At 36.2% G+C, this 17,571-nt stretch overlaps 1 protein-coding gene and 1 long non-coding RNA gene across 2 annotated transcripts; one reads left to right on the top strand and one right to left on the bottom strand.

The window, feature by feature from the left end:
- Positions 1-8,856: 8,856 nt before the first annotated feature.
- On the bottom strand, positions 8,857-10,829 carry LOC124917677 (ABC transporter B family member 25-like; the record flags this gene model as incomplete). The annotated part of the gene is made up of 4 exons (XM_047458041.1): positions 10,761-10,829; positions 10,306-10,371; positions 10,132-10,239; positions 8,857-9,054 (listed from the first exon to the last, which is right to left on the bottom strand). Coding segments are annotated over exons 1-4 (441 nt in total), but the record flags the coding sequence as incomplete, so codon positions are not given.
- A 4,418-nt stretch (positions 10,830-15,247) lies between these two features.
- LOC124917678 lies at positions 15,248-16,430 on the top strand. The gene is made up of 4 exons (XR_007097192.1): positions 15,248-15,609; positions 15,849-15,916; positions 15,988-16,078; positions 16,330-16,430. It is a non-coding gene; the product is annotated as an uncharacterized LOC124917678 (long non-coding RNA).
- The last annotated feature ends 1,141 nt before the right edge of the window (positions 16,431-17,571 follow it).

The raw sequence follows: 17,571 nt of genomic DNA, 5'->3' as shown, positions 1-17,571 counted from the left end.
CGATAGATTTGAACTTGAATCAAATATATATAGAGCCAACTCGAAAAACTCATGAGGCAGCTCGGTTCGTTTGCACCCCTAATTAAGATGACACTTCACAACAACTCAAAGCACTTTCAGATGACATTTTGGTTTATTAAGTCGATTCTTACCACTAAACTATTTTGGTGGATTATTTTGATATATAATTGGTTAGAAACAAATCTTTAATTATTTTTTTCCTTTCTAACCTTTTTGTTTTTTTATTATTATAATAATTATACTTCATTAATAAAAAATAGTTCAAATAACATTTTTAGTATCGAAAAGTTGTATCGTTTATCTTTTTATCACTGATATTTGAATTTATGTTGCGTTTAATTTGATACTACCTATTTAGTCAAATTAAATTTTCATATCATCTTTTTCTGTTATGAAAGGCTAGTAGGGTGCATTGCTGGAATGTTCACCCTTATGTACTCACTTATAAGTCATCTTTAGGAATAGACTTAGCTTACTCTCGGCTTAACCGACATTAGTCAAATCCTTCCAAAGGATGCTTAAAGGGAAACCGGTTCAGACAGACAAAACCGGTAATTCTTCCTAAACTGTTGAACTTCGAATCTTCAGGGTGTCAGTGGAAGAACCGTCCAGTTTATCAGATAGAGTAAACTGACCGGCTACTTGGTGCATGCACCAAATAACCGCATCGGGATGAACAACTGATACCTGACCGGTTCGGAAGCAGGCTACCCTAGATTATTTGAATTTCAAACAGAAGAGGAATAATTATCAGGGTTTAAGGATATCTGTTCTGAAACATTACCCTCTCAAAGTAAAACTGGTCGCGCCTAAAAAGACGTGAAGATCTTTTGATATCTTTCACAGTCCAGGCCTATGACCAACAACCTAGTCTGAAAAACCTGCCTATTTCATGCAATATCTTATATCCTGCAGTCAATAGACACTATCTCATTTAATACCTGGACAATAGGATTGTTAGATAAAATAAGACCGGTTCAAATAAACCTAACTTAAATAAACTTTCCATGCAGGAACAAGGAACCGGACCGGATGAACAAGAGAACCGACTAAAGAAACCTAACTGGTCAAGCTACCAAACCGATCAAGAGTATTCGGAACGTGACCGCACAAAGAAAGGATCGGCCAAAGCTCAAAACCGGAATCATCAAACAGCCGATCATCCACAAGACAAGAATAACCGGAAGAAGTTCGGTTACATCACTACCAAAAGACATTCGGCCAAGTCAAATGACCGACCAGTACAAGAAGACAATTCGGGTATCTGTTGAGAACGATACCAAAGGAACAGACTGAACACTTCCATATTCATGCAAGTCTGAGGAAAGACTGTAGGCTGCAGAAGACAGTACTACCGGATCCTTCCACTTCGGGATAAGACAGAAAGGAAATCTTCCAAGTACAGACAACTGTCCAACAGACAGTGACTACATCAAGTAAAAGACAACCCCGGCAGGTTTGTCTTACAGACCGGCAGGTCTGAGGTTGACCATCAGGTCTGAGGAAACGACCAATTGAGAGAACTTAGCTTCCTGTAGAGGCTTCGTGAAGATATCGGCTACTTGTAGATCGGTTGATACGTATTCCAGCCGGATATACTTCAGCGTGACATGCTCCCGGATGAAGTGATGCCTTATGTCGATATGCTTGGTTCTGGAGTGGAGAACCGGGTTGTAGGTGATTGCAATGGCACTTGTGTTGTCACAGAAAATCGGGGACTCTTCGGCTATGACACCGAAGTCCTTCAGCTGTTGTTGGATCTAGAGGAGTTGTGAACAGCAACTTTCGGCCGCCAAGTATTCAGCCTCCGCGGTTGATGTGGCCACCGATGTCTGTTTCTTGCTGTGCCATGAAACCAGTCGGTCACCTAGAAATTGGCACGTACCGCTCGTGCTTTTCCTGTCAATTTTACACCCTGCATAGTCTGCATCTGAATAACTCGTTAGGTTAAAGGACGAATCCTTTGGATACCACAGACCGACGTCAGGTGTGCCCTTCAGATACTTCAGTATCCTTTTTGCGGCTGTGTAATGGGATTGCTTTGGATTTGCTTGAAATCTCCCACACACACCGACAACAAACAGAATGTCCGGTCTACTCGCAGTCAGGTATAGAAGGGAACCGATCATGCCCCGGTATGCAATCTGGTCTACCGATTGGCCCTCATCATCCCTGTCCAGTTTAATTGATGAGCTCATTGGAGTGGCCGCCGAGGAGCAAGTGTCCATCCCGAACTTCTTTAGAAGCTCCTTGGTGTATTTAGGTTGGCTAATGAATGTTCCTTCTTTGAGTTGTTTAACCTGAAGACCTAGGAAGAAACTTAATTCTCCCATCATACTCATCTCAAACTTGTCAGTCATCATTTTTGAGAATTTATCACATAGCTTAGGATCGGTGGAACCGAAAATAATATCATCTACATAGATTTGAACAAGTAGGATATGTTCCTTCTTTTCAAATTTAAACAGCGTTTTATCCACCGAACCGATGGTGAAATCATGTTGTAATAAAAATGCGGTTAGTGTATCGTACTAGGCTCTAGGTGCTTGCTTTAGACCGTATAAAGCTTTATTTAGCCGGTATACATGGTTTGGAAATGCAGCGCTTTTGAAACCGGGTGGTTGTTCAACATACACTTCTTCACGTAGATCACCGTTCAGAAATGCACTTTTAACATTCATTTGAAAAACCTTAAAATTTTTGAAAGCAGCAAAAGCTAGAAAAATCCTAATGGCTTCTATCCTAGCTACAGGGGAAAATAATTCTTCAAAATCAATGCCTTCTTCCTGTTTGTAACCTTGAGCCACTAATCTGGCTTTGTTCCTCGTGACCAAACCGTCCTCATTGAGTTTGTTTCTGAATACCCATCTTGTTCCTATGACCGATTGATCTTTCGGTCTGGGAACTAAGTACCAGACTTTACTACTCTCGAACTGGTTTAGCTCTTCTTGCATTCCCAAGATCCAATCCGGATCTGAAAATGCTTCATCTATTCTTTTCGGTTCAATCTGGGATATGAAAGCGGAATTAAAGTATCCTTCCAGAAGTTGACCCCTAGTTCGAACAGGTTCTGAAGGGTCACCTATAATTTTCTCAGGAGGATGTTTACTGTTTCTTCTGAGGTTCAGATCAGGAGTGTCTACCAAATTACCGTTTATTTGATCAAGGCTAGACATGTCGATAGGCTGAACATGATTGTCAGACCGACCGACTTCCTCGGATTGGACCGAAGTGTCAGCTTCCTGTTATGGAACAGCTTGATCCGGCTGGGTTTCAATGTTACCCATTTGGTCATGGACAAACCGCCTGAAGACCGGAGCCTCATCTTCACTATCAGAATGAATATTGTTATTTTCCAATCTGTTGTGTAGATCAAAGCATGAAGCAGTATTGCTTTCAACCGATTCATCGAAAACAACGTGGATTGTTTCCTCCATGGTTGCAGTTCTATTATTATATACTCTATATGCTTTACTTACTGCTGAGTATCCTAGCATGATCCCGGTATCGGTTTTTGCATCAAAAGCAGTGAGTTGGGTCTTACCATTTATATGTATGTAACACTTACAACCGAAAATCCTGAGGTACTTAAGTTTGGGAACCCTGTTAAAATAAACCTCATACGGTGTTTTGTTGTGAAATCTGTTTATTAAAGACCGGTTTTGTGTATAGCATGCAGTGTTGATAGCCTCAGCCCAAAATTTCTAAGCAATACCGGAATCGGCTATCATGGACCGTGCGGCTTCCTTGAGAGTCCGGTTTCTTCTCTCGGCCAGGCCATTTTGTTGAGGAGTCCTAGCACTAGACAACTCGTGTCTAATGCCGGATTCATCAAGATATGCAGTTAATGTACTATTGGTAAATTCGGTACCTCGGTCACTTCGAATGCTATTAATGCGAGTTGATTTTTCATTTTGCAGGCGCTTAAGAAGTGTAATCAGGTTTGATACGGTTTCACGTTTAGATGGTAGAAATATTACCCATGTAAATCTAGAATAGTCATCAATAACTATCATGGTATAAAGCATGCCTCCTAGGCTAACGACCTGAATTGGCCCAAATAAGTCCATATGAAGAAGGTCTAGGCATCGGCTAGATTGAATATTTCCTTTACTCTTAAAAGATGACCTAGTCTGTTTACCCATTTGACATGCTGAGCAAACCTTATCCTGGTTAAATACTATATCAGGAATACCTTCAACTAACTTTTTACCACGAATGTAGTTTAAAGTTTTCATGTTTAGGTGGTTTAGTCTCTTATGCCACAGCCAGGTTTGATCGGTCTTAGCTATCATGCATATAGGATATTCTACTTTAGTTTTCCAGTCTACCTTGTAGATGTTACCTATCCTATTTCCGGTTAGCAGTACAATGCCTTGAGAGTTCTTGACTAAGCATGCATGTTTAAGAAATTCTACAGTATATCCAGCATCACACATCTGACTAATGCTAAGCAGATTAAAGCGTAGGTTTTCAACTAAAAGTACATTATCAATGGTTAGGTTACCATGGACAATCTTACCCTTGCCCACAGTTTTACCTTTTGAGTTGTCACCAAAAGTGATTAAAGCACCGGTTGCTGTTCTGATATCGGTTAACAAATTGCTGTTTCCGGTCATGTGCCTGGAGCAGCCGCTGTCCAAGAACCATTCAGAGTTTCCTAGCCGTTTCTTTGGATCCTGCAAAATGTACATATTTACAACTATTTGGTACCCACATTTACTTGGGTCCACATGCGATTAGTCCCTTAGGTATCCAAACCTTGATAAACCGGACGGTTTTCTTTGCTAGGGTTTTAACTGTCCTTTTGGCACTCGGTCTCGTGTATCTTGGTTTTTCTACAAAGGTCTTAAATGATGATGGTCTTCGGTTCGGTGATCTGTGGTTTGACCTATGCGGTTCAGGAAAGTCTTTCATATGTTTGAGGATTTCGGCTTTTCTTTTCACAGGGTCAAGCCATTTCTCAGATTCGGTTGGACCGACATAGTCGTATTTTAGCTTTTCTTCCCTATAGTATGCGGTCTCCTCTTCTTCAGCGGTCCAGGAGCTTTTAAGAAATTTTATAAAGGGAAGGTTTCCTCTTGTAAGCATTGCTTTCTCTATGGGTTTTCGGTCTTTGGAGCTATTCTCCGTGTATCCTAGACCAAACTTGCAACGAGGATGTCTGTAGTGTCTATTCATGTTCTTTACTATATCACTAGATCTCTTATATGCGGCCATCTTATATTGAAGTCGGGCATTTTCTTCCTCGGTTAATTCTCTAGTCGGTTCACTGGATTGTTCGGTCTTAGGATCTAATTCGGTTTCTAAAGTGTGGATATCATCAGGTTGTACGACCTCCGGTTTGGTTATAATGAGTACCTCTAGTTCTGTCGGAACGGGTACTATGGGATCGGTTCTAATGTGGAGGTGCTTAGGTAGCATGGCTAGTAGGTTCCTATATTCTTCTACCATGTCATTCAATGCATTGTATAATTCATCTTTAGTAAATTCCTCACAAGGAGAGTCAAATACCTGTTCTTCATTTGCCATGAGACACGTGAGTTCATCATCACTGTCACTATGAGCCCATAGACTTCCTCCATCGTCGGCTATCAGTGCTTTCGGTACCTCACTTCCTTCACCGGTTTGTTGATAATTGTTTCGGTCATTTTGATAATCCGGTTTCTGGGTATCCCTCCTCGGTTTCCTGCATTCCCACTTAAAATGTCCCAAGTAGTTACAGTTATAACATCTTACATTAGATTTATCACCATAGTAGTTGTTTGTTGGTTGGTTTCTTTTCATGAACCTCCCAAACTTCTGTGCAAGCATTGTCATGGCATCCTCGGTGAACTGCTCGGCGGTTCTGATCGGTACAGGTGCAGGGGCCGGTGCAGGTGCAGGTACAAGTGCAACTGGTTCCGTAGATGTAATTAGTGCTCTGGTTGATGTCGAGGCCGAGACTTCTTCTTCAGTCCTAGATCTCATTTCGAACTCGTATGCCTTAAGATCTTCGAATACATCGTATAGTTTCATCTTACGTAGGCTCTTTGATTCCCTCATTACCATTGTTTTTATGTCCCAAGCACTTGGAAGAGATCTCAAAGCTTTCATAATGACCTCTTTATTGTCATACCTCTTTCCAAGTGTTGCTAGCTCATCTAACACACCAGTGAACCGGTCACTGTATTCCTTCATAGTTTCTCCCGGTTTCATCTTGATGCTCTCAAACTTCTGTGTGGCCACCATTATCTTGTTTTCTTTTGTTCTTTCATTTCCTTCAAAGATCTGGATAACCGTGTTCCATGTCTCCTTCGCAGTTTTGCAATCTCTGATCTTGCAGTATGTGTTTCTGTCCACGCTGTTAGAGATCCGGTTTCTTGCATGGTTGTCTAGATTGTTTCTCCTTCTATCTTCAGCCGCCCATTCCTTTCTATCCTTATCAATAAATATCGGTCCTTCGGTCAGAATGGACTCCATTTCATCATCCAGGGTGATTAAGTGCAGGTGCATGCGTGCCTTCCAGTTGGCAAAGTCATCACCTTCTAGCATTGGAGGCCTATCCTGAAACATGCTTGCTTGAGTATTGAAACTAACTGCTCTGATACCAATTGTTAGGATCTAGGTAGCCGCTGGAGGACCGGGGGTTGGACCAGTTAGCGGTTCTTACTCGTAAGGTGGTGGTTAATCCGGTTAGAGATTAACACCGGGGTTTCAATACTACACAACCTTTCACAAACCCTTGAACTAAGTTCAAGCGCGGAAGAGGTTTGCTTTCAGGTTGAAGCGGCACGCTTATATGATAGGCAGAATCGGTTTTAGATGATGGAGATTTGAGATTTGATGGGTCGGTTTCGGTAGTCTGGAAATTCGGTATGGATAGTATAGAGTCGGTTTAGAGCGGTGTAGTTGAGTTAATCAGTTGGGCAATGGAGCCGGCAGAAAGTAAATAACAAGACAGATTTTATGGATGTTCGGAGATAAAACTCCTACGTCACCCCTTCCTCTCGAAACCGCGAGAAGGATATTCACTAAGGAATACAATTACAATCCGATCGAGACTTATTTCCTGCTCGATAATACTCTTACAATTTACACCGAAATTGTAGAACACACACTTTTACTTTAGCACTTAGGCTTTCTAGAATATCACAATCTTATTACTTGGAGTAAATGCTCTTAGAATTTTTCACTTGCTTCGATGTATCTTACTTGTCCCGCATTTACTCTTCTTCAACTGCCCCCTTTTTATAGGTGAAATATACCAACGGTCATATTTCACTGCCTTGAATCTGATTGGCTGAACAGAGGTGCAGTGATTCAGTGTTTCAGAGATTCAGACCTGCGGTCGTTTCCTCAAACCTGATGGTCAAGCTCAGACCTGGTATTGTCTCAGACCTGGCGGTCTGTTCTTCCGGTTTGTAAGACAAGCCTGCTGGGTTTGTCTTTTACTCAATGTAGACACTGTCTGTTGGACAGTTGTCTGTACTTGGAAGATTTCCTTTCTGACTTATTCCGAAGTGGAAAGATCCGGTAGGACTGTCTTCTGCAGCCTGCAGACTTTCCTCAGACTTGTATGGATATGGAAGTGTTCAGTCTGTTCCTTTGGTATCGTTCTCAACAGATACCCGAATTGCCTTCTTGTACAGGTCGGTCATTTGACTTAACCGAATGACTTTTGGTATGAGTGATGTAACCGAACTTCTTCCGGTTATTCCTTTGCCTTGTGGCTGATCGGCTGTTTGATGTTTCCGGTTTTAAGCTTTGGCCGATCCTTTCTTTGTCCGGTTATATTCCAAGAGTTCCTGGTCGGTTTAATGACTTGACCGGTTAGTTTTCGTAGCCGGTTCTTTTGTTTGTCCGGTCCGGTTCCTTGTTCCTGCATGGAAGATTTATTTAAGTTAGGTTTATTTGAACCGGTCTAATTTTATCTAACACAAAGGCTGATTTGTTTTATAAACAAGGGTCTATTTTCTAAAAGAAAGGTCTGTTTTATAAACAAGGGTCTGTTTTTCTAAACAAGGATCTGTTTTCAAAAGAGGGATCTATTTTACAAAGTATGAAACGTTTTATGGAATCATTGTGAACAATGATGTATGAGTATTGACGGAATGGGAGGAGGGATACTCAGGATGAGCTCTGGTAGTCTGATTCCAAAATATGTGCTGGGGTTTCTATTGGGACTGGACTTCTAGGACGAGCTCTAGAAGATCCTACCCACACAGACAAGGGTCGAACCAGGTTGTGGGCTTTAGGGATAGACTCCGAAGAGTGCCTATCCAAATATGTGCTCAACAGGATTCCTAACTTTCAGGATCAGCTCTGAATTGTAAAGGGCCAACTATGTGCTCAAGATCTTACTGTATTTTCACAAGTGATGCTATACTTTACAAACCAGCAAGTGGATCCAAAGAAGCTTTTAAAATGTCTTTTCTACAATCTGTTTTATAACTTGCTGGGTCTTTAGGCTCATTATGCTTGTGTGGTGTAGGTACACGGCTATAGACTTTGTTTGACAAGTGAAGGGAGGTTTGGAGTGGGGCAAGGTGCGGGGATGTGTGTGAAAGAAGGGACCAAGGCAGAAGACCGAGCCCTTTGTTGGGTCTTTTATTTAAAGTCTGTATTTTATAAGCAAAGGACCTTGTCTTGTTTTTATAACCGAAATTTTGTAGCACCACTTTTATACTTAACAAAACGCTTCCGCAACGTTTCTGTTTTTCCGCTTAAGTATGCACGGTCTCAAAACACTCCCTCACTCGGTCTGAGTAAGTTAGGGGTGAGGGGTGTTACACTAATAACATCCATAATATAAGCAAAATACGCCTAAGTAATAAATACAATAAGACCAACAACCTGAACTAGATATTCACTTTCTGCATCCAAAGCACTTGTAGCTTCATCCAAGAGGAGAATCTTAGGGTTCATTAGAAGAGCTCTTGCAATTGCCACTCTCTGTTTCTGTCCTCCCGAAAGCCTTGCCCCACGTTCTCCTACGTGGGTTAGGTACTTGTCTGGGAATTTTGAGATGAACTCGTGGGAGTTAGCCATTTTCTGGAATTTTGAAGAAGAAAAACAAAGATAACTAAAATTGCACAAATCTACAATTGGAAACTATTGGATATGGAATTTTACATAGGCATGGCAAATTTCCGGTTCCCGAACTCGGATCCGATTTTTCCCCAAAAAAATGGGTATTTAAATTACCTGAAATATCGGTTCGAAACCGATGGTACCCAACCCGAACCGCATATTTTAAAACAATTTAAATTTTACTTATTTAATTAATTTTAACCCGTTAATATATTTTTAAATTTTACACAATTTTAAACTTAATTTGGATAAAATTGAACAAAATTTTAATATTTTAAAAGATACATTAAAAAAAAATTCAGGTATTTTAAACTTTAAAAATTATTTAATAAAAATAATTAAAATTATTCCATTAAAAAACAGTGATATATTATATTATATATTAATAATATTTTAAAATATATATATATATATATATATTAAAAAAAATATCATTTTTTCTAACCTATCATCCTTCTCTTCCTCGTCTCTTATTCTCTATCATTTTCGGTTTTTGTTGGCCATTTTACCTAATTTAAAGAAGGGAGATCAATTTCTCATTTTCTCGCCTGGTAATACTATTATTCTTTCCTTTAATTATTGAGTGTTGACCTAAACTCTATATTGGACTCTATATTGGAATTAGGTGATTTGATTTCCATATGCAGACTAACCTGTAGAAATGGAAACGGGACAGTAGAACCGAACAATGAGAACCAAAAAAAAATTAATTTTATTATTTTCGGGTACCCGAAATCGACCCGAACCGGAACTGATCGGTTCGACCCAAATTATCCGAAACTGAAAAGCAAACAAATTATCCGAATCGATCGGTTCGGTTCCTTGGGATACCCTAACCGGTTCCATTTTGCCATGCCTCTTCTTACAGCTGCATTTTCTATATCAAGATGCTTGCTTTACCATCAAGTCCATAAGAGATGTTCTCCTTAATAGAACAATTAAAAAGTATAGGTTCTTGACTTATACTATACTGATTTGTAAGAAAAATCAGGTTTTAGAGATTTTAATGGATAACGAAAGAAGATTAGCATTAATTACCTTTTTGTGAAGGTGTTCATGAGATATTTCCACTAAGGGTACACCATTAATCAAAATGTTTCCCCTTATTGAATAATAAAATCTTTCAATCAAGTTTGCTACTGTAGTCTGCAACACATATAAATAAATAAATAATATAAGCAAGTAGAAAAAACGGAGAGCGTGAAGTTTTACCTTATCACCTCCACTTGGACCGACCAAAGTGACTTTCGAACCGGGTTGCAATTTCAATGTTACTCCCTATATAAAGAGAAAACAACATTTGCTAAGGGAAGGTGTAAATTTCAAGAGTTATTAAATTTCTAAAATTTGACTAAGATTCTATATTCTACTCCTACAAATGAATTACTACTATAATCAGAACCTTATAGAGATTTAAGTTTTTATCTCGCTAACAAAAGATTTGAGGTTATTATTTTTGCCATTGAGAGTGAAATTCTTATTTCCTTATTCCATTGGAGACGAAAAGAAGAATGGATTCCTAGTCTTTGAAATGAGAAAACCAGATTCATGAAATCATATCATTCATTTCTTTAGTAAATAATTTAATTATATCATTCATTTCTTTAGTAAATACCTTAATACAATAATCCTTATACTTTATCCCAAAATCTATAACAGATGATTACCTTGAGTACCATATGGTTAGGGCGGGAAGGATTCGCAAACCAAACATCATCCATAAAATCTACCAACATGTAATATAACAACCCACCAAGGCAGTCCCATGATCTCCCTGTTATGGCTTATCTTTCATTTGCATCCTTTGATTGAGTTGTTCCTTTGTATACAATTTTAAATGTTTTTCAGATAATATCTTCCAAACAACCTCTAACTTCAAGTTTTTTTACTACTGTTTAAGCCCTAAAATCTAAAACTAAAAAAGCAAGTCTAGTTCATAATTGGGATGCGTTTTGCAAGAAGAAATGACGAGATAGTAAGAGAAGGTAAAAGGGAACTGTCAGATTCGCGTCTACTAAAAGAACTTATAAATGTTGGGGGGCCGAAAGGAAAGGTAAGAAGCATATGTGTTTAGGAATGCCCAATCATATCCTCCTTAAACCCATGTCTGCATATCCAAGCCCTAATCAGGGTTATTTGGTTTATTTGGGTTAAAATGACATAAAAATCTATATGAGATATGAATAAGTTTATTTGAGTAGGATGAGTTTTAGGACATTTAACTTCCTATTGTTGTTAAAAATTAATAATTTAAAATTTAAAATTTAGAAAAATTGATAAGAGTAAAATTGTATTTTAAATAGAGGAAAGAAATAATTGAAAAGATTGAAATGATGGATAGGAGGAGAGAGAAAAAACCAATTTAATAAAAAAATAATAATAATAAATAAATAAATAAATAAATAAAAAACTAATTCCATTTGAAGTTTCCTCTTTCTTCTCCGCGGAAAGCTGTAAGCTCTGCTTCCATTGCATACACGGAAATCGGGTCTTTCTCCATCTCCAGCTGACTTAGGCAAAAGGGAACAGTTAGATTCGCGTAAAACTTTATACAGTGGTGAGAAGAAATGTCCGGAGAAGAAGAATAAAGCAGATTTGCCAAATCATGCATCGTTGAAGCGCAACAAGTTAGATATGCAATTCGACCCGAAGAGGTAGTAGATGATGAGTACAGTGAACTTGAGAAATTATATGGAGGATTCCATGAAAGAAAGAATATCATAGATTTGTTTGTGTCGGAAGCTTGGAAGCTTGGTCTGGTTTGGATTGAGCGGAAACCTGAAATTTATTTAGGAGAAAATATAAATAAAATAATCCGCAAATTGCAAGCAAACAAAAACACCCAATTTTCAATTTAAAAAATGTTATCTTCATATAAAAATAATTGTACTGAAAATAAATTTAAATTGTTTCATTTATAATATATTGTTTCATTTACAAGATATTTAAAGGTAAACTAGACTTAGTGAGTTTGAATCATTTAAATAAGGTAATGATAGAGAAAATGATTTAAAAATTAAAATTTCTTTCAGATTTGAGAGAGAGACTAAACTGAACGTAATTCAAGTTTTCTAATCTGATTTCAAAGGGAAGAGAAAACAAATGAAATTAAAACAGGAAATTTGGGATTTCTCGGCGACATTAATCGGTGGAGAATGACAGATAGTAGCAAATTAACAAGTTTATACATTTCGGCTGTTATGACGGAAAGAGATGTAAATAAAGACTTCGTACTGTGATTCCATAAACAAGAAATGGAAACATCAGAGCCAAAGAAAAAGTTTGCATGGAAACATCAGAGCCAAAGAAAAAGTGCAAACAGCCCATTCAGTACATCACACACATCCGCTTTGAAGTAAATCAATGACATGAGACTCAAGTTTCCTTTATAGAAAGGAATACAATCAATTGCATTATGAGAAGACTAGTGTTCAATAGACACATAGCTTGAAACCAAAAAGAAACAAGTAGTTGATAGTATGATACATTCTGTTTCTCAAACTAATGTATATCATTAACCAAAAAGGAAGTTGCAACATAAAATGATCACCACATTATAAAGTCTAACTACCTTCTCCCCCAGTAGAGTGTAAAGTCAATTATCTTTTTTTTTTGTTGAACTTAAGTCTTAGGTACTATGTAAACACTACGTCACTAGAACCACAGCCAAAGAGAAGCAATGTTAACATATATGGAAACATAAACTCAATGTTAATAGATCCCTAATTGAAAAGGCTCGTCTGCTCGGATGCAATGGCCAGAATATTGTCCTAATCAATGAAGGGAGAACAGTTAATATATTTTCTGCCAGAATGAGATGTTAGTAAATATCCCCCTGCAGTATAAGACAACCTACCAGCCATCCAGCAATGCCTAGAACTTCAGTAACATCAAGCCCGTGAGATAAAATTGGCTTCACCTTAATTTGAAAATATGGAGGTTCAACGAAGCACAGCCGCAAACGGTCCAGAAATGGCCAATGGCGGAGGAACTTAACCCCTACATTACCTGGAGAATATTCACAACTAGAGTATTTCAATATTAATGTTTGGGGATGTACAGTGAACAGGTAGTTCAGTCTATCATGAAAGAGATTAGAAGGGGATTATAAATGGTAACAATGCAATGTCCCACGTGGTAAAGGATATAGTTTTCAAATCATAGTTTCTTCTCAACGATAGCATCTGATTCCATATAAGATGCTTCAACCTTTGTCTATAAATATAAAGGATGATTGCTTCAATTGTTATTGGAATTCTCGATAAAACAGAAATGGTTGTGTTACAATATGTTACATGAGAGTGTAATATAAGAAGGGAAGGAATACAGATATGGTTGTGTTGCGTTCTTTTTAATGAAAAGTTGTCCTTTTTAAAAGAAAATTAAGGGAGAGAAGAGGTTAATTTTTCCTGATTTTTTGCATTTTTTCTTGTGAAAGTAGAGTAAAATAAGTGTATTGTCTTTATATAATATATAATCTTGAGCAGGTTTTAGCATAAAGATGTCTTGAACCAACTATAGCAAGGTGTTAAAGTTCTCTTCATAAATTCTCTTAGAATTGAATGTAAAACGCATAATAAACAACTTTCGTACATAATGTTACCTACTTTGCCTTCAATATGTCAAACAAGTGTGATTAAAAAGAATTAGAATCATATCGGAAATGTATAAACACACAACTAAGAAGAGGAGCCCCTAAACCCTAAACCCAGAAAACGCAAACCAAAGGAAGAAAATTGTCTATACAAGCAAACAAATGAAGTTTTATGTTAGCAAAAACAGATTCTAAGCATATATGAATGAAGGATTAGAATGGGAGACATTAGACATCTATGTTCTTGATCAGAGATGCTGAATGAATAGAATGAATGCTAGTAGTAGTGTATGCAAACCCTAAACCCTAATTGAACTTCTTTTGGAATAATAAAAGAAGGAAGCCCTAGTACAATTATTTTGGAGATTAGATCAATTGTACCATAATCTATTAATACTTAATGTTCTTAACCATGATCTTTTCGAATGTGGTGGACTGATTTTAAGTTAGTACTATTGTGATTCATTCGGCGTTTATAAGTCATGTATGTGCGTTTGCATAATTGTTACAGTAATTTTGCTTAATAAGCTCACGCAAAAAAATTATAATCAAACATATTTTTGCATTTAAATTCAATTTTCTCTCTACCTTCGTCACATTTAAGATTATAATATCAGTTTTTTCTATCTTTTTTCTCTCTTTTTTTTTTAATATTTTTTTATTCATTCTCTTTCAGCTATTTAATTCATTTCTAATTATTTTATTTATTTTCTCATTTATTTAATCTCTTTCTAATCATTTTATTTATTCTTTCTCATTTATTTCATATATTTTTATATATTTATATAAAATTATTATAATAAAAAATATATATTTAAATATTTTTTATTTATTATTTATAATATGTATATCTTAATATATATATATATATATATATAAACTAATTAAATAAAATATGAAATATAAATATATGGTCTTTATTTATAATTATAATTTTAAAAATCAAACTAGCCTTAATTAATTATTTTAAAGTATCAATTACAATTGAGATTGATAATACGAAGAATGTAAGAAAGTTCAAAATTATAGAGGGAGGGTTGAAAAGTGAAAAATATATATAATAATAATAATTGCTTTTTATATTCATATCATTTATTTTAAAATATATTATTTTTTAATATTTAAAATTATATATTAATAAAAAATTATATATTAATATAATTTATTTTTAAATATAATTTATTTTTTAATTTTAATCACTTATTAATATTTAAAATTAAATTAATAAATATATATAACATTATATATATATATAATATTAATTAATAAAAAATATTATAAATATATAAAAAATAAGTTGAGCGTATAAGTCCAACATAATCAAGATTAACGATTAAATAAGCTGATATCATATAACTCATAATGTACCTTAGAATAAGCTGGATATGTGTCAATAACAAAGGAGTCAAGTGATATGAAAAAATAAAAAAAAAAACAGACAGATGGACTCAAAGGAGAGTCCAACACAGGATGTCAACTTGCATTAGAATAGATCACCAATTCAGTGTTGGTGTTATATAGGCCCGGGGAACCCATTAGGAGGCTTAAGCAGAAAAGAACATTGTTTGGAATGTGTATTTAAAGAGTAATATCTTCTACACGACAAGATATATGCCTGGGGTTCAGTTCAAGGATTTATTTATTCTATCAATTTAAGATGACTTGTGGTAGAGTTGTATAATGTGAAAAGGATTGCAAATGTATCGAAGCTTTTCCCAGTACCACTCGTACTCATATTCTGATTTATGTATTGTATTTTCTTAAACAGGCCCAATCAATTTGGGCATTGTCATCTGATTCTGAAACACATGACAGTCCAGTGCGGGAAGCTGGTACAAGTAAATCGCCAAAAGTGGAGCTTAAAGTGGAGGAGACAGTTGCAGTTAATAAGAAGAAGACTACAAATAAAGTTACCGAGAAAGGTATGATCTTCTGACATGCATACAAGAGGTTCAAGCTTCTCTGCAATTACCCTGTCATGCTATGTCTATTTTCTTTAGCGGAGTCTGTGTTAGTATTTAGTGAAGTGCGAAATATTAAACAAGTTGCTGTAACACAATTTTGTTCTTTAAATACATACATTGGTAGTCATCTCATTTTCTCTAACAGGCATCTCTATGTCTCCACAAATGGGTTCTGAATCTTGTAAGTACTTTTTCAGTTATAGGAAATGATTATGATCCAGCTGTTGCAGTGGAAGAGATTACTGGAAAGCATAACAAGTCTGATGTAAGATTTTTTTTTGAGTCATCACACAGATGATTTCATTAAGCCGCTGTATAACCTTTTTTTTTAGTCAGAAAAAAGATGAAGAGAGTTATCGCCCAACTTAGTTGCAATCACATACGTACTAATTTCTTCAAAAGACCAGTCAACAGGAAATCTGATAAGGTAATTTAGTGTTTTTCTTCTTATAGAGTAGCATATCCATTTTTAGTTCACATTCTGAAAGTTGAAAATTGAGGCTCTTGGATAACAAACTATAGGTTTTAACCATTTTAACCTCAGTTTGTGTTTCTGTATGTTTCGATTGACTATGAAAAAAATGCTGAATATGTAAGGATTAATTATAGTCGTTTCTCTGAAATTTAGAAAATAAGTTTTCTGCTTGAACTTTTTATTCTAAAATCCACATTATCTAGCTCTCTGTTGTGTGCGGTGCGGACTGAATATGTCGGGGGGCCGAAGTGCAAACGCCTTCCGAGATATTCTACAACGATGATGAAGCTCGCAAATACACTCTGTCTTCACGTATAATCGATATTCAGGTAATAAATTTGCATGTTATACAATTGTTTCTGATTTGTAAGGTTTTTGGTTTGTGTTTTCTATTTGACTGAAATTTCTTTTCTATGTACAACAACATAACAATGCTGAAATGTCTTTATGTGTTGAACACATCTCTGTTTTGTGCAAGGGGAAATTGTGAATACATTGAGGTTGTATTAATTTGTTAATGGTTTACAATAAAGACTATTGGAGAAGATGAATGCATAAGTTAATTCAGATCATTCTAGGTCAATTTCAATTTGTTATCAGTTACTCTAGATTTCATTTCTTGAAGAATCCTTCATCTCTACGGTTTTTTTTTGTCTCTGCTTCACCGTTCTTAGCTTAACGTTCTCTGTTTTCCTTAGGCGGCGTGCTCTTTAAATTGTCATCTTCAATTGTTTTTTTTCTTCCTTCTGTGAAACCAATGAAAATATGAATTTCTTTTATATGTAGTTATGTTTTTCTATCTAGCTCACTATACAAAATACATTTCAAATGTGAATCTTTTACACAGTAAACTTTTTCCCTGGCCGTGAATCTTTAATCAATCCGCTATCGTTATTGTGCATCTTTTACAGCTGTTGGATTTTTTTATTTTTCTCTATTCAGTTGAAATTGTTTGCTACCTTTCTTTTTACCTTTGGAATTTAAAGGTGATATTTATATGTTCATTCATTTAATTTGTTCTTGATTTGTATGAACTACCTATGGCTTTTAAAAAATGTGAAATTTGTGTACACTTATACTGAATTATAGAGTTGATTATAAGCTATTACTGGTCAAGTTGCTTCAGACCCATGCATAATGAAGTTCTAACGTATCTTTTTCTTTTTCTATCTACATTAAGCTTCAGAGTGATCCTAGGCAAGACCTATAGCAACAGGGAGCTTGCAATCAACTGATGCTAAGGAGAAGTTGCGCAACTTCACTGAAACTGTTGAACTGCAGATTGGGTTGAAGAATTATGATCCCCAGAAAGACAAGCGTTTCAGTGGTTTAGTAAAGTTGCCTCATATTCCTCGCCCCAAGATGAAGGTCTGCATGCTAGCTTGTTGATGCTCAGCATATTGGAGAGGTAATTGTGTTGTTGATGTTTCTGAAATTAATGGATG

Source organism: Impatiens glandulifera, unplaced genomic scaffold (genome assembly GCF_907164915.1).
Source record: "Impatiens glandulifera unplaced genomic scaffold, dImpGla2.1, whole genome shotgun sequence".
NCBI classification, from domain to species: domain Eukaryota; kingdom Viridiplantae; phylum Streptophyta; class Magnoliopsida; order Ericales; family Balsaminaceae; genus Impatiens; species Impatiens glandulifera.
The sequence above is the reverse complement of the archived record's forward strand: the minus strand, read 5'-3'. Positions and strand labels throughout refer to the sequence as shown.